At 33.5% G+C, this 21,477-nt stretch overlaps 2 protein-coding genes and 1 pseudogene across 3 annotated transcripts in view; 2 read left to right on the top strand and 1 right to left on the bottom strand.

Annotated features, from left to right (window-relative positions):
• Positions 1-559: 559 nt before the first annotated feature.
• LOC107007132 lies at positions 560-5,629 on the bottom strand (annotated as a pseudogene). The gene is made up of 4 exons (XR_001455011.2): positions 5,261-5,629; positions 3,845-4,062; positions 2,145-2,692; positions 560-1,784 (listed from the first exon to the last, which is right to left on the bottom strand). The product of XR_001455011.2 is annotated as a protein NRT1/ PTR FAMILY 1.2-like (transcript).
• Positions 5,630-7,899: 2,270 nt separating this feature from the next.
• On the top strand, positions 7,900-17,200 carry LOC107007443 (chaperone protein dnaJ 10). The gene is made up of 10 exons (XM_015206069.2): positions 7,900-8,730; positions 10,118-10,177; positions 10,266-10,348; positions 10,499-10,658; positions 11,925-12,054; positions 13,571-13,729; positions 15,059-15,237; positions 15,322-15,402; positions 15,493-15,642; positions 16,816-17,200. Exons 1-10 carry the CDS (start codon positions 8,644-8,646, stop codon positions 16,909-16,911), a joined length of 1,185 nt encoding a protein of 394 aa, XP_015061555.1. The 5' UTR covers positions 7,900-8,643; the 3' UTR covers positions 16,912-17,200.
• A 3,251-nt stretch (positions 17,201-20,451) lies between these two features.
• Positions 20,452-21,477, top strand: part of LOC107007492 (UDP-rhamnose/UDP-galactose transporter 1-like) — a 5,151-nt gene continuing 4,125 nt past the window's right edge. The window contains exon 1 of the mRNA XM_015206132.2: positions 20,452-20,989. Within this exon, the coding sequence (XP_015061618.1) occupies positions 20,860-20,989 (130 nt within the window). The 5' untranslated portion in view covers positions 20,452-20,859. The remainder of the gene's footprint in view (positions 20,990-21,477) is intronic.

Here is a 21,477-nt window from a genome sequence, read left to right as displayed (position 1 = left end):
GTTAATAACTTTGCCATGTGTATGTAATACATTATCTTAGATCTTGTTGCATAAATTTTTTTGTCTGATAATAGAAAGATCTAAATAATCTAATTTAAAGTCTAAAATATTTTTATAATTGAAAATAACTACCTTTCTTTCCTTACTTTTTAATAAAGATTTTGGAGCTTATTTTTCTTGCAAATTTCAATATTTTTTTTTAAGTAAAAATAAATTGATAAATCAATATTTTTCTTGGGACTATATTTTACCTGGGCTACAATTATCTTTCTGGGCCCAATGTGAGAGAACATCCTTGTGTGTGTGTTTTTAAAAAACAATTACATAAATCACATCGTTTTAATATGAAATTGCAATTCATCCCTAATAAGTTTCCAATTATATTAATTTCTTAATAACTAAAAAAAAACAGATACAATAATTGAAGCTCGAAAACATTAATATGTAGCTCGAATATATTAAATATTGTCTCGACTACATTAATATGTAGCTCGAATACATTAAAAACTAGTTCAGATTACATAATATGTAGCTCAGATACATTAAATACTGACTCGAATACATTAATATGTAGCTCGGATATACCAAAAAAGAAACTACACAAAAATATACTTTTTATTTAAGTTATATACACCATGCTAAAACTATCTTCTAAAGTTAAGTGATTACAACTTCATTTGATAGATACATTAGCATCGGCCATGCTCAGCTGAAAAGTGTATATATATATATATATATATAAAAGTTAGTAAAAAGATCAGAACGATGCACTAAGTTCTTGCTATGTACGGATCCAGGAAAGGGCTAGATCAACCGAAAAGTATATATACATACTACTACTAACAAGCTATGAGGAAATAGGCATGACACTACATGGATAATGGATTGGCGCGTTTCGAGCTAACAATATACAAGTTCTTTTACCCATTCATGGCTTCTCTTCTTCCACCACCTCTTCTTTGCATGGACCATAAGCTTTACTACAAACAATGTAGCACAGTATGTTAACCAGACTAAATCCTGCAAGAACGAGATAATAGTAGTCGTAATGACCCTTGTTTATATTGCTTGATACCCAACTTTCTTCCCCTCCTCTTTTAGTCAAGTCATCGATAGTGCTCATTATAGAGCTAGCTAGTAAGCTTCCAACTCCCATACCAACTCCTAATAGAGAAGCAGCTACACTAGACATGCTTCTAGGAAATTCTGAAATGTAGAATTCGTTTTGGCCAATGGCATGCAGGGCCTCCGCGAAGCCAGTAAGGGAATTCTGGGGAAGTAGAAACATAGCTGACATAGGGATCATACCTTCTGGATCATCCGAGTATCCCTCCTTGATTGCAATACTTCTCCGAACACCTTCTACAACTGCAACCACTAAAACTGACAGGAAGGAAAGAAACAACCCGAACCCCATTCTCTCTTTTGTGCTGAAATGAGCAGGTTTTCCAGTCATTTTTGATGCAGTGGGAAGAATCAAATAATCGTAGAGGACAATCCAAAGTATAGCAGAGATGACAGCAAATATGCCGAAGGAGGCAGCTGGGATTTCAAAGCTTGAACCAATATGTCGATCCATGGTATTCGCTTGAAGTACTGGAAAAGTGTTCTGGCTTATGTTTATGGACAATACAACTCCCGTCAACCAGATTGGAACAACTTTGAGCAATGCTTTCAGCTCCTCTACTTGATCTACAGTGCAAAGACGCCAAGGGTCTGTTGCTTCTCCATCTGGGCTCAGGTCTAGTTGAGGATCTTGTATAATGCAAACTTTATTTAAAAACCTAAAGGCAATATATTGAAAGTTAAAACGCAGTACGAACAAATGTATCAGGACCGGGGGTATCACTAATTTTGAACATGACATGAGGTCTCTTTAAACAATAATAGCTGGAATCATTAGCACAATGAGTTATACATGTCATCAGCGGTGCAGGTTATAACAATGAACTTCACGATTGCCTATATAGGTGAGAGAAGCAACAGCTATAATGATCGATCAAATAATATATTAGTTAAAGAAGAAAAAGCATACAGGCTAGATAACCAAACAGCAATTTACCATCACATAGGTTCTGTTTCAAGCATATGCAGGAAGTAAGATAACCAACAGAAAAACAAACGTTTGGTAAGAATGACGTTACCTTAGCTTTTCACTTGGAAGAACTACGGTTGACCCTTTTTTCTGATGATATTGTATACCTTCACTCTGTGACGACAATTTGAGACATCTATTTCTATAAGAAGCTACAATCACTTGAAAAAGGCCAGTGATTAAGGTCGATTTAGGCTTCAGCTTCACGTAGAATGGAGTACCCAAATAAATTAGAAGAGTTGAAAACAACATTAGCAAAACAGGAGCTCCAAAACCTAAAGCCCACCCCATGTTGACTTGGATATAAACAAGACATGTGAGAGCAACCAGGATAGACAAAGCATACAAGGCATAATACCAGCTGAAGTATCTCTCCATTAAACGCGCATTGTCTTGATATACTTCCCGTTTCAACTGATCAGAACCAAATGCTAAAGATGAGGATTTGACTGCACCTGCTCCAATGGCAACGATGCCCAAAGAGAAACATAGGAAGAAGAGTTGGAACGTCTCCGCTGATCTGCAAATGTTATTGGAATCACAGGGCGGGGGCCTTGCTTGCGGAATCACTGATGTCAGCCAAAACAAAAGCATCCCCTTCAAAACACATAGAATATCTAGAATTATTATCAGTAGATTTACCTAGTTCAAACAGATCACTATGGGTTAGCAGGATTCCGCCAATTCTCATATTGTGAATTGGGACCAAGCAATTAATGGGGAATAGAGTTGCTACCTCCCCCCCCTTCCCTCAAGTAAAAAGCTTGTCAAATGGGAACACATGTTGTACATTTATGTTTACATGATCATATTGGTAAGCTTGTGGCTGCTATTTCTAGAACTTTGAGTTCACATGCAATCATATTTGCAGAGATTATTGCTATTCATGTCGGTAACAGCTTTTTTACGACAGGTGATTAATATTTTGTGCATTTTGGACGTGCCTCTAAGTTGTTACTTACAGTCATACAAGGGATGCAAACATACAACGATAAACACAAAATATTGTGCTGAAAATTAAGTACTTACTGAGCTTGCTAATCTACAAGTTGAATCATCGTTATCCTGAGGTCAATCAGCTTACTTAGCTAAACAGCGATACTTGAATGTGGAGTCTGAATTGACTTCAGGAAATTTACTGCTAGCTGATTTTCTAAGTCTAAATCGTTCAGTTGCTGCTGTATTTAGGTTCAGTGAACTTTAAAGACATTGGTCTCTTTGCACAGCATGGTCAAATGCCCTTCTTCCATATAAAGTAGCTCGCTTTGTTTGGCTTGTAACTAAGGAGGCATGTTTGACTCAAGAAAAATTGGGAAAAAGGGGGATTCAACAGTGCTCAAAGATGTTATTTGTCCACCTCGTCTAATTGAAAGTTAGGTATTCAATGTCAAAAGAAATGTACCACAGATATGAGAAAGAAACTAGTAGAAAAAAATATTTGAAGGGCCAGAAATGCACTTTAAGGTTCCTCATAATCAACCAAGGTTTCGTCAATTAGTAAATATTATGGGAATCCTTTAACAAACACGAAAATAAACAATTATGACTATGAGAATGTTCGATATGACAGATTTGGTCATAAGAAGGAAAACGTATTCCGCGGTGGAAAATGAATGCCCTCTCGTTTTCCTTTCGACTATCTTAACTTTCAACCTCATATTACTTGGTCCAACTAACACTACAATGTCACTTTGCTCCTTAAAACTAAAGGCAACTAATGAAAGAAACCAACTTAGTTAATGAACTTACGACAAGGGTGACAACAGATCCCAGTCCTATCATCTGTAACCGACCCACAAAAGAATCCGCCATAAACGCCCCAATAACTGGAGCGATGTTAGTAACTGCTGACCACATGTAGATAATATTGGATCCAGTAGTCATATCCATGTGATATTCATTCATCAAATACAGGATCATATTAGGAGTTAGAGCAGACGTAGCCGCATTTGTCAAAGCCGCATTTCCTATCCAAAATCAAGAAAATAAAACATTAAACAGTGAATCAAGAACTCCCCAACTGTTCCATTGGAATACTCCATTTCCTTTAATTTCATGTTAAACACATAACTAACGAATCAACAACTAGGTAAAATCATCAAATTGAACCTCTCTAAAGGGCAATTACATGTAATTATCAAGAAATCAACATGTAAATGAACTTATTCCAAAAAGTTAATCGACAAAAATCAAAAGAAATAATGATCAAAAACACACGTAAAAACTATCACCTTTTTCCGAGCTTCATAACTCAACTATTCATTGTTCCCTTCACCTACCAAAACTATCTCTCATTTTTCTTGATGTTGAGTTGGCCAACACGCCTCGTGTCTATAATGGAACAAATATTTGGCCATTCAGCAAACTTACCAAAAATTTCAACAAACAAATCAACACCTAGTTAAAAATCATCAAATTGAACCTCAGTAAAGGGAAATTCCACTTGTTCATCAAGAAATCAACACATAAATGAACTTACTCCAAAAACTAACTCGACAAAAACACAACTAAACTATCACCTTTTCACGAGTTCGATAACTCAACTATCATTCAATATTCCATTTGCCTACCAAAAACTATCACTCCTTTCGTTCCGAGCAAATTTATCCTGTGACCCCATGACATTGGATGGGGAGAGTATATCCACATCCCCACATGGTCCCAAACCTCCACACAGTATCTCAAATTAGGCCCCAAAAACTATCACTCCTTTCGTTCCGAGTATATTTATCATGTGACCCCATGACATTGGATGGGGAGAGTATATCCACATCCCACATGGTCCCAAACCTCCACACTGTATCTCAAATTAGGCCCCAAAAACTAACCCCAACATTGCCCAATCCATAATCTCATACCAATCCATGATCTTTCCATTCACAATTTGACTAATAAACCAACCACAATGTAAAATTTTTTACCAAAATTACGCTTCACATGAGCAATTACACAAGTTTTATCAAAACATCAACACACAAAATGCTTATAAAGAACCCATAATCTCATACCAATCCATGATCTTTCCATTCACAATTTGACTAATAAATCAACCACAATGTAAAAAAATTTACCAAAATTAAGCTTCACAGGAGCAATTACACAAGTTTTATCAAAACATCAACACACAAAATGAAAAAAAATAAATAGGGACAGTGTACATCATACCAAGGATGAAAGGTAAAGTTCTGAATCCACCCTTTTGAGTTTCAGTATCATCTAATAGCAAACTCTGTTCAATCATTTCACCTTTTTCATTCAACAAATTCTCCATATGGTTAACAATCAATCTATAACCCAAAAAAAAAAAAACTCTTTCACTCTTTCAATTTTGTTGCCATCACTCACAGTCCACCACCACTGACAGTTAAAACACTGGCGATAACAACCAAGCGTCTACTACATGTATATACAAACAAAAGAGCTGATCAAATAAAACAGAGCAATGTTGCAGAAAAAACGATTTGTTTTGGCCCCCACTTCGTTGCTTTTTCCCCCATTGAAGTTTCTTCGTGGCACCATATGCCTCTGCCAAGTTTTGCTTTTACTTTCTTCTGATTATAAATAATATGGAGTTTTTGTGTTGTATTGTTAGATTAAATGTTTGATGGTTATTTTAGCAATTTCAAATAAGAAAAATTGTATATAATAGCAAATTAATAATCTAAAATAAATGGAGTAACTAGGGTTTGATTTAATTGTGCTCCATTGCAAACGTTTGCAAAAAATTGTCAGGCGCCTCTCTCTCAAATATCTCGCTCGCCACTCTCCTCCAATCTCTCGCTCGCTTCCTCACTTTTTATACAAACACAAGTGTATAAAAAATTGTTTCTAATTGTATAAAGCAGAGAAAATTGTATAAATACATATATTTTTGTTCACCTCCTCCATATCTCGCTCGCCACTCTCCCAAATCTCGCTCGCCACCCTCGCCTTTCTCACTTATACAAACAGAAGCGAAATGTATAAATTGCGTTTCTGTTTGTATAAAGCGTGAGAACATTGTATATACACATGCAAATACATATATTTTCGTCCTATACACTTATAATTATACAATAAAAATATTCTCCTGCCCAGTTTCTTTTTCCTTTCTCTCTTTCTCATTTTATACAATTTTCAAATTGTATCTAATTTCTCTCTTTCTTGTTTTGTACAATTCGATTCAATTGTATATTCCTTGTCAAGTCTCTTTTGTCTATCTCTCTTTCTCATTTTATACAAATTCAAATTGTATATAATCGTTCTATACACTTATTATAATACAATTCGTTTTATACACTTCGTTTTTATACAGTTCTCTGCCCAAGTGTCTTTCTCTTTCTTGTTTTATACACTTCGTTTTATACAATTTGCTTCAACTGAATATGTATAGCGAATTATACAGTTTCTATGTTTGCTATAAAGCGCAATTATACAAACTTTGCTATAACATATAAATATGAATTTTTTATTTGCTATACGTGAAGTTGACCTTTTAAATATAAAGAAATAAGTATAGCAAGTCAAAGCCTACTAGAAAGAAACAGTAATTACAAACAATGTATAACATAGTAGGATAAACAATTGAAAATAATATTTTATTCGTTTTATTTTTAGTTGTTATGTTAGATTTTTAAAAGTTAATTTGGTTAATTTTTGAAGTTAAATTAAGAATTTAAAATTATACAAAAAGTATCATAAGTCGTATTTTTTCACAATTTTTTCTTTTGCATATTAATACGATGAAAATACATCACAAAAGTGTTAGTCAAATTATCGTTTGACTCAAAAAAATGAAAACATAACAACTAAATTAAAAATTTCGCATATAATCACTCCAGAATAATTCAATTACACTACATAGTTATAGGTTGTTAATTACGATTTGCAGCTACATATTATAGGGGGAGAGTAGCGAGCGAGATTAGGAGATGGAGGAGAGAGGAGAGTGGGAGAAAGGTGATTGTATATGTATATCGACTAGATAATTATATACATATGTATTTGTGTATTCTAGTTAGCACGAGATTGGAGACGAAAGAGAGAGGTGAGGATAGAGGGCAATAATTAGTATAATTCGCATATATTTTTGTAAATTCGCGAGTTTCTGTATAATTGAGTGATATAAAGTCTGAAATTATACAAATAAAATAAAACTTGAAATGACGATTTAATACAAACATAACCATATGAACTTTAAACAATTATAAAAAATATATTATACAGATCACATTATATATAAATTATATTATACAAAATGCAAAAACTAAATATTTATACAAACTTTAACAAGTTATACACTAAAAGATCGAATGTATATGATGACAAAACTGAAAAAAAACAAAGGTAATCATCGCCATATACAAATCCAAATAAAACGAAGAATTGTTAGTTGCGAATTATACAAATATGTCGAACTATACAAACGTGTCTAATTATATAAACTCAAACTCTTTCACGTAATTAACAATTAATGTTAGTCGCGAGTGATAGCAAACCATAACTATGAGTAACTAAATAGTATATATTTTCTTAATTGCATAATTTTCTCATAAGAATGAACAAAAAAAGTAATAAATAATGGTTGAATCGAAATAAATATTATATTTAAATATAATTAATAACAATAATCGAAATAATATATTCATCTTTTCAGTATTTTGAGACGGAGAAAGTATATACAAATCTAAAGTTGTGCCAATGTGGAAAAACTTGAAATCACGGTCCACCTGAAGCCGCCCCGCCCCGGTCCGCCCAGCACCAGCACAGCATAACACCGTACACAAATTAGTCAACAAAAATCGAATCAAAATTTCAAAGAGAGAGAGGGGCCCGAAGCCAACACAGCATGAATCATCAATTTCCATCTTGCACTTTATTCATCATAATCTCAAATTTACAGTCCCTTTCGGTTTGTTAGAGGAAAAAAATTGAATTTTTTCTTCTATTTTTGTACGTGAAATTGATGTTTTCTGTTCTTCGATCCCCTTTTTTTCAAACTTCATAGCAGTTTCATTGTTTTAATCTCTTAAATTGCTGACCCTTTCGGTTTGTTAGAGGAAAAATTTGATCTTTTTTTTGATTTTGTACGTGGGGTTGTTGTTTCCTGTTCTTAGATCCCCTTTTTTTGAAACTTCATAGCAGTTTCATTGTTTTAATCTCTTAAATTGCTGACCCTTTTGGTTTGTTTAGAGGAAAAATTCGATCTTTTCTTCGATTTTGTACGTGGGGTTTTTGTTTTCTGTTCTTCGATTCCCCTTTTTTGCTGACCCTTTTGGTTTGTTAGAGGAAAAATTCGATCTTGGGATTTGTATTTTCTGTTTTTCAACTTGGTAGCAGTTTCATCATCATAATCTCTTAGATTTACTGGTTTTGTTAGAGGAAGCCGATTGAACTTTTTTCTTTGATTTTGTACGTGGGGTTTGGCATTTCGTGCTCATTTATCCTTTTTGTCAACTTGATAGCAGTTAAATAACCGCACCTGGGTGGTTTTCAGTTTCAAATTTTGTTTCCTGTTTTCCTTCTATCATTTGGTCAATTTGAAAGGAAGGAGAAAAGATTTCGAGATCATGGTGAAGGAGACTGAATATTATGACATTTTGGGGGTTAGCCCTACTGCTACCGAATCTGAGATTAAGAAAGCATACTACATTAAGGTATATATAATTATCTTATTTGTATTAACCTGTTATTTATCATTTTAATACACTTAGGGATGTAGTTATAAGTATGTGCATGAAGAATTAAAGAATTTTTTTTTCTATCTGCACTTGCTTGTCTGGTTTAAACTGAAAGGCAAGTTGCGCGGACTCTTCAATTTTGATGCCGCAGCCGTGTCGAATTCTTCAAAAATACACTACTTTGGCGAATTCGATACGCACATGTTGACATTTTTGAAGAGTCTGAGCAATATAGGCTGAAAGTGGATGATTAGGGAGTATATGTTAAGGAGTTATATTGGGGCAGGGGAAAGGTTTCATGCTTGAAAAAGAAGCTACCTTTAACCCCATACGTATGATTTCTTTATTAAGGAACTACAAAGAATAATCCTTTTTGCTATCAACACACACGCGGACATGAAGAAGAATCTTTGTCTAGGTAATAGAAGGAGATTGTAGACAGAAATTGTTATAAATAGATGGAATGGAGCATGCAAGAAATAGAAGTTTGTAATTCCTTTTAGGATTGTGGTAAACATTGGGGATTTTCGAGTATTTATTTAAGGCTTCTTTTTAGACACATTATCGCTGAAAAATTTAAGACTAAGACTGAAAACTTGAATAGCATTTATTTGTTGAACGTCATGTCATTGTACATTTTTCCTACCCATATGTGATGCCATCACATTTGACGGAATAAACTTGATGAATTGGTGAATTATGATAAATTCTCTTCTTTAAACCATTTTTCATGCTAAAGTGACCGTTTGAGTATCAAATCTACAACTAGTCAAATAGACACTTACTTTTCCCCCTGATTTAGCCAATTGGATATTTGATAAAGACGAGTGAGTTCTCAGCTCTATGCTTTACTTCATCAACCCATGGACAAAACGATTAGATTGTTGGACTTGACAATCTAATTGGAAGACTGATTTCCTTAATATTTTGGGTTACATATTTTTAATGGGGATGTTAATAGTGTTTGGAGTCTTCACCCAGCTATGTATTTATTTTCTTAATTTGCGACTTCTAGTTGCTACCTTGAATAAGTTAACTATGATTTATCCATAAGCAATTGTGATTTTGTTTTTTCTGTTATTTCTCGAGGTCCTGGTCATTTTCTTAAAACTCAGCCTCAGGAATGAGTGTACTGCCACACAAGTACTACAATAAAAAGTGACGAAGATAAAAATTTGTTGCTCACAGCATTTGAAAACTTCTAACTTTACTTTTCCTTATTGTAGTAGAATTTCCCCCTTTTTGTTTTAAGTTTTAATCTATTTGCCCTTTTTTTTTTTTTTTAAATTTTCAATCTTGACTCTGTTTATTTGAGCTTTCCATGTTTTAACTTCTTTACTACTAACTTCCATATGTGGTATAGGCACGGCAGGTTCATCCTGATAAAAATCCAAATGACCCTCTAGCTGCACAGAATTTTCAGGTAAGTCATTAATCTACCTTTTTTTTTGGTTAATTAGGAGATATTCCTGCTATTGGCTCAATAATTCTTGTTTTCTCCTCGGTTGCAGGTGTTGGGAGAGGCTTATCAGGTACTGAGCGATCCATCTCAACGGCAGGCTTATGATGCACATGGAAAATCAGGAATTTCAACGTAATTTCTCTCTTGTATTATTGATAACCAGGACATTTGTATTTCTCCTAGTACAATTGATATTTGGTACCTGTATGTACATATAATTTGCTCTGATGTTCTTCTGTGATACATGTTAATTCAAATTTTTATGCTTTGAATTGTTTTCAGAGATGCAATCATTGATCCTGCAGCAATTTTTGCTATGCTTTTCGGAAGTGAACTTTTTGAGGAGTACATAGGTCAGCTTGCTATGGCATCAATGGCTTCATTGGATATTTTCACTGAAGGTGAAGATTTTGATGCTAGAAAGTTACAAGAGAAAATGAGGGTACAGTTCATCTCCTTTTAGCATTTATAATTGTAAGAGTGTTTCTTGAGAAAGTTGAATTCAGAACATTTTTATTGACTTCGTGTATATAATGGGTAAAGCTTGCAAAAAGATAAAGAACTGAGAAGTAGCTTGAGAAATGGTTATAATGGCACCTAAACTATATGCCTATGTATAAAAAATAACATTTATTTCCATGATATTATAAACTATGGCTTGTTAAACCTTTGTTGTTGCTACTGTTCTGTTTCTTAACCACATATTTCCTTTTCAAACCTTCTTTTAAAATTGCTTTATTTGAGCTGAGGGTCTTCCGAAGACATCCTCTCTACTGCCTCCACAAGGTAGGGATAAAGTTTGCGTATACACCACCCTCCCCAGACCCTGCTTGTGGCATTACATTGGGTATTGTCGTTGACTTAATTAACCTAGAGTCCCACATGGTGCCTCATTCTTTTACTTTTAAAGCAAAAAATTTTTTTTCCAAAGGCCAAAAGAAGAGAGAGGCCCAGATATATAAATAAGAGATAGAAAACATGCATCTAGTTGTATAAATTAAGGGAAATCATTCAGATGATTTGGACATATCCATCAACCTTAGATAGCGTCAGATGCAACTGCTGATACAATAGGTAAGAATAGGGGAATCAGAAGCAATAACAAGCCTTTTTTTCTTTATACATTGATTGTCTAGTAAAGAAGGATCGACGTGTGTAGTAGTGGGACTCTGCAGTGTGATTTTTTGGATCCAGGTTTTCATTGTCCGTACTAAAATTTTTTCAGCTAGCTTATCTGTTGCTTGTTTGTTTTGTAGTACAGTTTTGTTGGTTGAAGTGCTCATAATAAGAGTTTATGCCTTGCAAGCTGTATTGCCTAAAAAAATCTGTGGGGGTAATTCTGTTGCTAGTGGGTGTATTCGACTTCAAGACAGCAATGTTCTTTTATTTACTATTTGAATGATACATTTACCTATTCCTCTAGTTATCAAGATGTTAATCATCGATATTACATTGTATGCTATTCACAATGAATTGGATATGGATGTCACAACAATCTGTTTGAGCACTTTGCAGCTTTACATCACAATGAGTTGGATCTCATATCAATTCATTAAAAAGATGCTAATATGCATTCCAGTTTCAAAAAAAAGATGCTAATATGCAGTCATATGGTCTACCACTACTTGGCTGGAGCCTACTGTATTCCATAGAAGCTGTATCAGGATATGTATAACAATTAACTTCTTTCCTTCTTAATCTAATACAGGTTGTTCAGAGGGAGAGGGAAGAAAAGCTTGCTGAAACTTTGAAGGACCGGCTCAATGTATATGTACAAGGAAATAAAGAGGACTTTGTTCGTCATGCAGAAGCTGAGGTGTCGAGGCTTTCAAATGCAGGTTAACATTGTCATACCTACTACATAATACCTTCTACCCTTTTTTTTGTATTGAATTGCTTTTCTGACCTTTGCAATGATACTTAAGGGGTTGTACAAACAATATGCATATTTAAAGCTGTATTATGGGCTGTGAAAAGTTGGTTACGTGAGTTGTGCACACTATGATCTTTAAATTTCCAATAACTTTTGCAGTCATGACAATTCATGATTGAATAAGAGGTATCTAAATATTAAGGGTTATTTGGTATGTAGGAATGGCTAAGGTTTCTCGTCTCTCCATCACAAGTGAAAGATTTAATGCAAAGCATGGCTCTTACAGGACCGTGTGTTGGACACTGGAAAAATAATAAGTCAATAGGGGCCAGAAGGAGACGTAAGCAAGGTACTGAACCCTATGCGTTCGTTCTGGTAAGTAGATGGAGCAACCAAGATGGTCAAAGGTAGAGGATGTGTGAAACTAGGCAAATCTAAAGAAAGTGACACAGACTAACATGACTTGTTCATGAAGGTTGGGTAAATAGCAATGATGTCCCATTTGAATCTGAGAATAATCTAATGACAGACATTTATTAGCGGGAGAGGTTATTAGGGTCAAGTTATGAAGAAAGCAAGTGCTTCTAGAGACACTAGCCAGAGGGAATATAGAAGTGAATATGGCAAGCCAACAACCTGTGCAACTTTATTCTTATTTTAAAGAAGGGCATGTATTTAATCAGATAACGAGATGTGGGTGTAACATCTCCTAAAAATGCAAGTTAACATGAGATCTATTAGGTGCAAGCAAATTCAGTGAGAAATCTATTCTTCTATCAACTACTCTGTTTATTTTTTGGTGTGTTATTGTACTAAAAATAAATTTTGGTGCATTTCACTATGGAACATCCAAATAGAAGTGCCAATTTGTTTTATATTTCAACAAACAAAATCTAAAAAATGTAAGGCAGCTCAGAACAAATTTTATGCAAGTTCATATGAATAATCATATCATTTAAATCTACAAAACAGTGAAAATGCATTCAAAAGGTGATTCAGCTAGGATCTCAGACATTTGTTGGACTAAAGACAAATGAAACTATATCCAAAGGTTCAAACCCTAGCTGCAGGCAAGAGTTTGGTATTCAATTGGAAAAGGGTAGAGAGGAAGCGCGCCTATTATCGCCGAGTTTCAAACTGTGCGCCATTGACTTTCGGGAACTTCTCAGTCGTAATGAAAATATTGAAGAGACTGGTTTGAAAAATAGAAGTTGCTTGTGGAGACAAGAACTTGTAGTCATATAAGGAAGCACCTATTTTGGTATTGAGGCGTAATAGTTGTCGTATAAGCACCATTTATGGCATTGAAGCTGTCTTGTCCTATTCTACTGACTTACATTCTCTCTTTCTCTGCAATCCCCTTTCCTTTTCTTTCCCTCTCAACTCCCTAGCTTTGACTTTCTTGATATTTTTGTTTGTCTCTTCCAATTGACACGGCTATAGTTGCAATCTTTTCTCATCAGCTTTATGTTTGGTAACAGCTTATGGTGTTGATATGTTAAACACAATTGGGTACATATATGCAAGACAGTCAGCGAAAGAGCTCGGAAAGAAGGCATTATATTTGGGTGTGCCTTTTATTGCTGAGTGGTTCAGAAACAAAGGCCATTTTATCAAATCCCAAGTAACTGCTGCTACAGGTTTGTTGTGCTGGCTTAAGCAGTGCTCTGTGGTTGACATTGTGCTTCTTGTTTCTGAAGTTAGGACAAACCACTTGCACCTTGTTCGCTCAATCTCTATATTAATCTGTGCATAGAGCTTTCTAAAGAATAATTCCTTGCGGTTATGCTCTTCTTTCAGTTTTGTGATTTAATTAGTCCAGAATTGGGTTTTGACTGTTTTTTCTTCTGTTGGTTGATGTCATATAATCTTGATGAACTTAGTAGACAGTAGGATAGTATTATAGGTAGAAAATATATGAGAGGAGTGTTAAGCTGAGGTCAAATAAAGTATATATTAGATTTAAAAAAAAAATCTTTCTTCAGTATTCAGCATGTACACCTATCTCTAACCAGAAATGAGGCCTACACCTGGTAGACAAAAAAATACATTGCTAAATCTTTTCCCACTCGGAGCGCCACCCCTGCAGCCATTTGTTGGATCATTTGAAATGAAAGAAATGCCAGACTTGGAGGAAAAGAATGTTCCATCATTTGAAATGAAAGAAATGCCAATGTTTCAATCCTTAAACAGAGTAGTATATCCTTGCTTAGTTTTGGTGTAATATGGTAGTGGCAAAAGAGTTCAAAACGATGCTAGATTCTGTCACTGCATTACTCCCTGGAATGTGTTTTTTGTTTAATGTTTTCACTGCTAACGCTTAGCGTGTTTTGCATCAATAAATTTTTACCTTATCAAAAGAAAAAATAAATTGTATGATCTAGTTTTAGTATAGACATGCTATGAAATTGTTTCTCTTAAGCGGTTTTAACTCTCTTTTTTCTGTTGGAAAAATTTAATTCCTTCCTCTTAGATGTTTCTTTACAGACCTTTGCCTGAAATAGTGCAAGAAAAGTTTGATTTAAATAGTTGTAGCTCATAAATGCCTTCCAAACTATCTTCCTTATCCAAATACTTACAGAAAGGGAATTGCTAGGTTTGAAGATAAGCTTTTGGGTCTTTCTTTTATCTCTTCTATCATAATGTGTCATCAATTATAGCTGATGTGATTGTGATTAATTTTGATCATTTATCCAAACCTGCATAACGGTAAAGTTATTTTTGTGTGACCTATAGGTCATGGATTTGTACCATGAAATCAGCCACTGATACTTGCAAGTGTCAGGGTAGGTTGCCTACATCACAATACCCTCTCGGAGTGTGTCCCGTCCCTGAATCATATGTAAACATTGGATGCTTCGAGCACTGGGTTGTCCTATTCATCCAACCTCTGCGTGTATTGAATGAGATACTTGATCGTCATATGTGGTAATGTTCTTCTGAAAGAAAAACACTTCATGCTTTTGTAGGTGCAATTGCTTTGATTCAGCTGCAAGAGGACATGAAAAGGCAGCTCAGTGCAGAAGGAAATTACACTGAGGAAGAACTTGAAGAGTACATGCAATCCCACAAAAAGCTAATGATTGATTCTCTCTGGAAGCTTAATGTAGCAGATATTGAAGCCACTCTTTCTCGTGTTTGTCAAATGGTTGTTCACTTTTATCATGTTCTGTTTGTGGCTTATTCTTGTATTTTTCATATTTATTTGTGTTAATATTCTTTACTTTGTTAGGTTCTACAAGACAACAACGTAAAGAAAGAAGAGCTTCGTGCCCGCGCAAAGGGGTTAAAGACTCTCGGCAAAATTTTTCAGGTACTGTTGTTGACCTAAATTTAAGTAGGTAGCGTGATCCTCTCAATTGGTTAACCTTGTTGTTCTGTTGAATGATATTCTTATGTACAGAAGGTTAAGCCAGTCAATGAAGCTGAAACTACAGAAAACGGCGTCCACAAGTTGGACGGAAATGAACCAAGCTATGACTCTCGTTCTTCAACTGCATCAGTACCATCTCAAAACAAAGAAGAGGTGCCTTATACAGTATTTGCATCACAGGTACTGCTCTGATTTGTGTTGTTCTATTCCTTTATGAACAGCTAGCTAACTTGCAGAGGTTTGGTTCCTTTACTGGCCTCTTTCTTTGGTCAATTGCCTTTTTGGTCCTCAGATTGTAAGTTCAAAACGAATTTCTGTTGTATATTGCTGTGCTGAGAACACTTAGCCTTCGGTATATTTGAAAATGAGGTATTGTTCCTTTTATAAATGAAGTCAACCAAAGATATAATTATCAACATTATTGCATTATGGCTGCCATCACCTTCCTAACTCTTCCCTCCTCTGCCGTCACCACCAATCCCTGAGACTTTTTTCCCCAACCGTTCACTGGCACTTTGGTTGGAGATGTTTGGTTGCAATAGATAGGTAGTTCGGGAGAGGTTTTCAGGGTTATATGCTTGGGGTGTGTGGGTGGGGTTTGTGGAGAGGGGGGGGGGTAGAGAGGGGCTGAAGAAAGCAGTGGAGCTTTAACGTTTCAATTGGATTTGGTTGATTCTATTAGTGGGGGTAAATTTGCTTGTTACGCGAATTTGGAAGTCTACTAATTGTGGTTACATACATAACTGGTTCAAGACACAGAGACATGGTAAAAAAGAGAGCTCTTTGGGATTGTTATGCTTGGAAGGACAACTATTTTCTCCTTTTAGAGATACAAGAGGAACTAGTCAAAAGTAGATTTTCACCTTGGGAATTGCTACTTGCAACTGCAGCTTAGTGAGAGATTTACTTGCCATGCGTCGCATGTCAGTGTCATGTATAGATGCAAGGGCAGAAAAGGATTCAGAGAAACAGGTTTCTCCTGACTTATTTTCTTTCATCTTTTTGGAGGTGAGTTTGTAGAACAGTTCAAGATAAAAAAAAAACCTTCGGCTCTATCCATGCATTCGCTGCATGACAATATCTTTAAGAGATGGTAAAGTGATAAAGAAACGGGTGGAGGATAATATTCTTGCACTTCTTCTGTCAATCTTAATTTCCTTTTCCTTTTAGTGTTGTCAAGAAGAATATATCGTGTTTTACTTCTCCCAAATCAATAGAAGGAAGATATTCCATTGTAATGAGTATATCGTCTGTTCTAGGAAATTTTCCAACATCTATGATTGATTTCAAATGAAGCAAAGATCATGTCATTTTGTCTTTTACATCATCTTAACTTTTGGACATATTTTCCAGAGCCCATATGTGGAGGCTCCACAGTTTACCGGTGGTCAATCCAGCTATAACTTCCCCATGCCGACTGCACCACCAGGTGCACAGAGACACAGGTAGACAGACAAATGGTGGACGCCGCAAGAATTTGTGTAGCTTGTGAATTTGTAGTGAGTTTGAGTTTCTTATGTATCCCTAGTGTGCTATATTTAAAGCATAATTCTTGCTTAGCAGAGAAAAGCTTCTGTCATATTGCTTTTATGAAGGACTGCTTTGTAATTAATATAGTTATTAGAGTGTAAGTTGTGTGGCCTGTGAATGCAAAATATTGTATATTGCATTGGTCTATTCTTCTTGTTGTATTAACCAATTTAATGTTTTTGTTATTGACCTATTTTGCCAACTCCCTAGTTAGTGTCTTTTTGTACTTAAAAGAGTACTTTCTTGCTGGCCTGCTTGAACCTTAATGATAGTGAGACTATTTCTAATTAATTGCTACAATGATTGAAAGTGATTATATCTATAAACTTCACCTATATTTTTGTGGGGATGAGAAGAAAAATATTTGAAACATGTTACGAAAACGTAATCGTAAAAAAATAATAGGTTTCGGTAGTTTTTTGTCCTTCGATATTTGTTATTCTTTATTGTTTCTTGTACCTTGTATCATATTGTTTCTTGTACTTTTGTTACTTCTATTTCTGAATTGCTTTGGAATTTTTTACCTCGAGTTGAGGGTTTATCAGAATCAACAGTTCTATCTCCTAAGATACCTCTAAAATTTACGTAAACTCTATCATCTTTAGATCCCCACTTTGTAGGACTACATTTCTCTATTTTTATAACTATAGTTAAAATTACCCTTGAATTATAAATTTATTAATAGTCAATAAAAAATGAGACTTTTTTCAATAGTAGGCAGAAAATTATATTAAAATTCTAATGAAGGAGAAAGTTGCTCAATTTTAAATATATATGACCAAATTTGCCATATATATTTAACATATGTCATGTTTACCTATATATAACATATTTAACTATAGTAGAAATAGATTTGCCAAATCTCATAAATATAAAGGTACTACATTGATTATTATTTTTTCTTGTTAGGCAATACAACTTTGCCATTAGTCACACACATTAATACGATATTAGAATAGACAAAAGTCTTAAAAATTGAAACGCATTTTCATTTAGTTTTTTTAAAAAAATTTACGTGTTTAGTTTTAGGGGTGGTTTTAATAAATCGGTGGTGTAAAGCCAAATTTGAATGGAGACCTTAAATTTGAATATATATTTTTTATGACGTTTATTTTAGTCAACTATTTCATCTTTCTTGAGACATAGTATTTATAATTTGTCAAACTTCTATTACTTATTTGTTTTTTTATAAAAAAAAATTATTTTTTATAAATAATACTCGATATTTTTTTAAATAAAAATACTTATAACCTATTATTTTTTTTAAAAGATAAGCCCCTTAAATTATGAGGCCTTAAGGTAATTGCTTTTTTTGCAAAGCTGTAAAACTACTTCCATGTGAAAAAAATTGAACCTTTATGTGAAAGGACTTGTTAATAATATTATGAATGGAATGGACACACACCTTGTAAAAACAAAATTTACTTTTGATAGATTTAAAGGATCAAAATTGTACTACTCCCTTCGTCTGGTATTATTTGTCATAATTTTTATTTTTAGAGTTAAATTATAAAAATTTTGATTAATATATTTTTTCATCATATTAATATGTCAAAAATTGTAATTTATACTAATTTTCATATAATTTTAAAATATCTAATTTTTTTTGTTTAAAATATCGAATTAATGTGATCTAATTTACCATTAAAAATTAGTTAAATTGACTTTAGATAAATGCAATATGATAAACAATTCCGGACGGAGGGAGTAATATAATATTAACCACTTGTAATATTTCTTCTAAATAGGTGTATCTATTCCTCTTAACTACTTTTTTTCCTTTTTTATTTATTTGATAGTGATGGACCCCACACAAAATGAATCTATCATTCTACTTAAAGGGACTATTATAAATTATTTTCCCTTTAATTGATTTTGAAGAAGGAAAGAGAGAAAAGAGAGAGTTGTATTTTTTAGTTGGTAGGTGGAAGGAAGGACAATGATTTTAACAAAATATATCCTTTTGAAAAATAAGTATTTTAAAATTATTTTTAAATTTTTATAAGTAAAAAGAAATATTATTTCAAATGTATTGTTTATCATATATTATGTAAGCAAATGAGTAATATGGAATTAAGGTGTGACACGAGTAAAATGATGTTATATATGAATCTAGAGTTTAAGCTTTAAAAGCTCTCGTTGTTAAGCCTAGATTTCTAGAATTATTGATCCATATCTTATATGTTGCAATTCTATAAAAAAAATTTACACAAATGTTTTCGCTTAAAAAAGTGCTAACCTCAAATTCAAAGGTGTTAGTAAAGGTGGGGCAAAGTATTGAAGATACGAATGAGATAGAGATGTTAAAAATTAAATTATAACTGATAAATCAAAATAAAAATATGATATTCAAGTCATATTATAATATTATCGACTTGAAAGTGACTTAGAATTTTATAAATAACAAATTACATTTGAAACTATAAACTCCATTGCCTCAAAACATCTCTCTTCATTTGTTGCTCATATTATTCGTTAATTACAACATCGATATTTGATAAACTCAAATCATATTAAATAAAAAATCGTTAATATAATACACAAACACTACTCTTTTATTTTAATTTTTACATCAAATAAACTAATACCCCCATGAGATAACAAAACAATTATTCCTTAAAAATCTATACAAATTAATCAAATCTCATTAACTCAATAATTGCTTTGCACATGTAAAACTCAATAATCAACAAATCAAATTATTAAGTCCAGAAACCAAACCAAACCATCTGATAAACACTTATAATACAAAAAATTTTAATAGCTCGATCAATTAACCATTTGAAATTCACCTTATTCGATTTTCTATATCGCCACCTGATAAACAATCATAATACTGAAAATTTTAATAACTCGATCAATTAACCATCTGAAATTCACCTTATTCGATTTTCTATATCGCCACCTAATAAACACTCATAATACATAAAATTTTAATAACTCGATGAATTAACCATCTGAAATTCACCTTATTCGATTTTCTATATCGCCACCTGATAAACACTCATAATACTGAAAATTTTAATAGCTCGATCAATTAACCATCTGAAATCCACCTTATTCGATTTTCTATATCGCCACCTGATAAACAATCATAATACTGAAAATTTTAATAGCTAGATCAATTAACCATCTGAAATTCACCTTATTCGATTTCCTATATCGCCACCTGATAAACACTCATAATACAGAAAATTTTAATAACTCGATGAATTAACCATCTGAAATTCACCTTATCAGATTTTTCATATCTACTTTCGTCCCACCAATTTTTATTTTTTTAAAAAAACAAAACACTCCTCATACGAATATCACTTAATTTTTTCTTTCATTTTTTTTTTATTTATAATTTTTTTAAAAAATATATATTTTCATACCAAATATACCCAAAAAGGAAAAAAAGAAAAGAAAAAAAAAAGAGGAGGAAACAATATAGAAAAAGTGACAAACAAAGTGATGTTATAGTAGGCATCGAAAATGCCGGTGGAGAGTTCGTGAAAAACTCTCTCTCTCTTCTTTCTCTCTCTTCAAATTCCATTTTTTTTTTTCAGATCTTCACTTCCCACGCAAAGGAGAAAACACACATCCCACATGCTCCATTCTCTCTCTCTTGTTTCTCTCTCTACAAAATAAAGCAAAGTGTTATGCTTTTCAGTAGTATCACAAAAATATAAATCTGAATCTACTTAATTGGGCTTATTCGTTATTGTAGATCTGCAAAATTGTGTTGATATTTGTGTTATATATTGTTAAGGAAAAAAAAAAAATCCTGCCCCTCTCTGTTAAACGAGTTGGGTAGGTGATTTGATTTTGATATTTTGGATTATTAATAATTGTTGTTATAATATATAGTTGTTATTGTTAAGTATGGAGAGCGAGAAGAAATCGTCTCATGTATCGGATATGGGAGCATGGGCGATGAATGTTGTTAGTTCGGTGGGTATTATTATGGCTAATAAGCAGCTTATGTCGGCCAATGGTTATGCATTCACTTTTGGTAAATCTCATTAACTTTTGCCGGTGTTATATATAGATCTTGTGAGAATTTTTGTTTATTTATGCGTAGTATGTATTGTTTTTTTTTTTTTTTTCGTGGCGGATCCAGGATTTGGAGGTTGCGGGTGCAGGGATAAATATAAAATGTTGTAATTGTCTGTATTCTGGTTGATTTTTGTGTTAATTTAGCTTGTTTTTTGTTCATAAATGTGCAATCTGATCTGAATTTTGAATTTTTGTTTCGAAATATGTTTCAATTATGAATGGAGAAGAAGGAAAAGAATTGTTATTTTCGGCTAGGTGGATAATGGATGTAGAGTATCATGTTTACAGTTCATAATGAGCTTAGTGAAGCATATATTCAATTCTCAGACTATAGAAGCATATGTTAACTATAAACCTCGAATTTATTACTAAAATGAGAAAAAAAAAAGATGTTTGATTTGTGTGTGTGTGTGGTGTGTGTGTGTGTGTGTGGGGGGGGGGGTT

This window comes from Solanum pennellii, chromosome 12 (assembly GCF_001406875.1).
Source record: "Solanum pennellii chromosome 12, SPENNV200".
Taxonomy (NCBI): domain Eukaryota; kingdom Viridiplantae; phylum Streptophyta; class Magnoliopsida; order Solanales; family Solanaceae; genus Solanum; species Solanum pennellii.
Note: the sequence above shows the minus strand (reverse complement) of the source record. Positions and strands in the feature narration are given on the sequence as shown.

Excerpts from the sequence above, each read along its gene's own strand:
- LOC107007443 (XM_015206069.2), top strand. The coding sequence starts at position 8,644 with ATGGTGAAGGAGACTGAATATTATGACATTTTGGGGGTTAGCCCTACT. Across the intron at positions 13,730-15,058 it reads CCAAGTAACTGCTGCTACAG|GTGCAATTGCTTTGATTCAG; the intron begins GTTTGTTGTGCT and ends ATGCTTTTGTAG. Across the intron at positions 15,403-15,492 it reads CTCTCGGCAAAATTTTTCAG|AAGGTTAAGCCAGTCAATGA; the intron begins GTACTGTTGTTG and ends TCTTATGTACAG.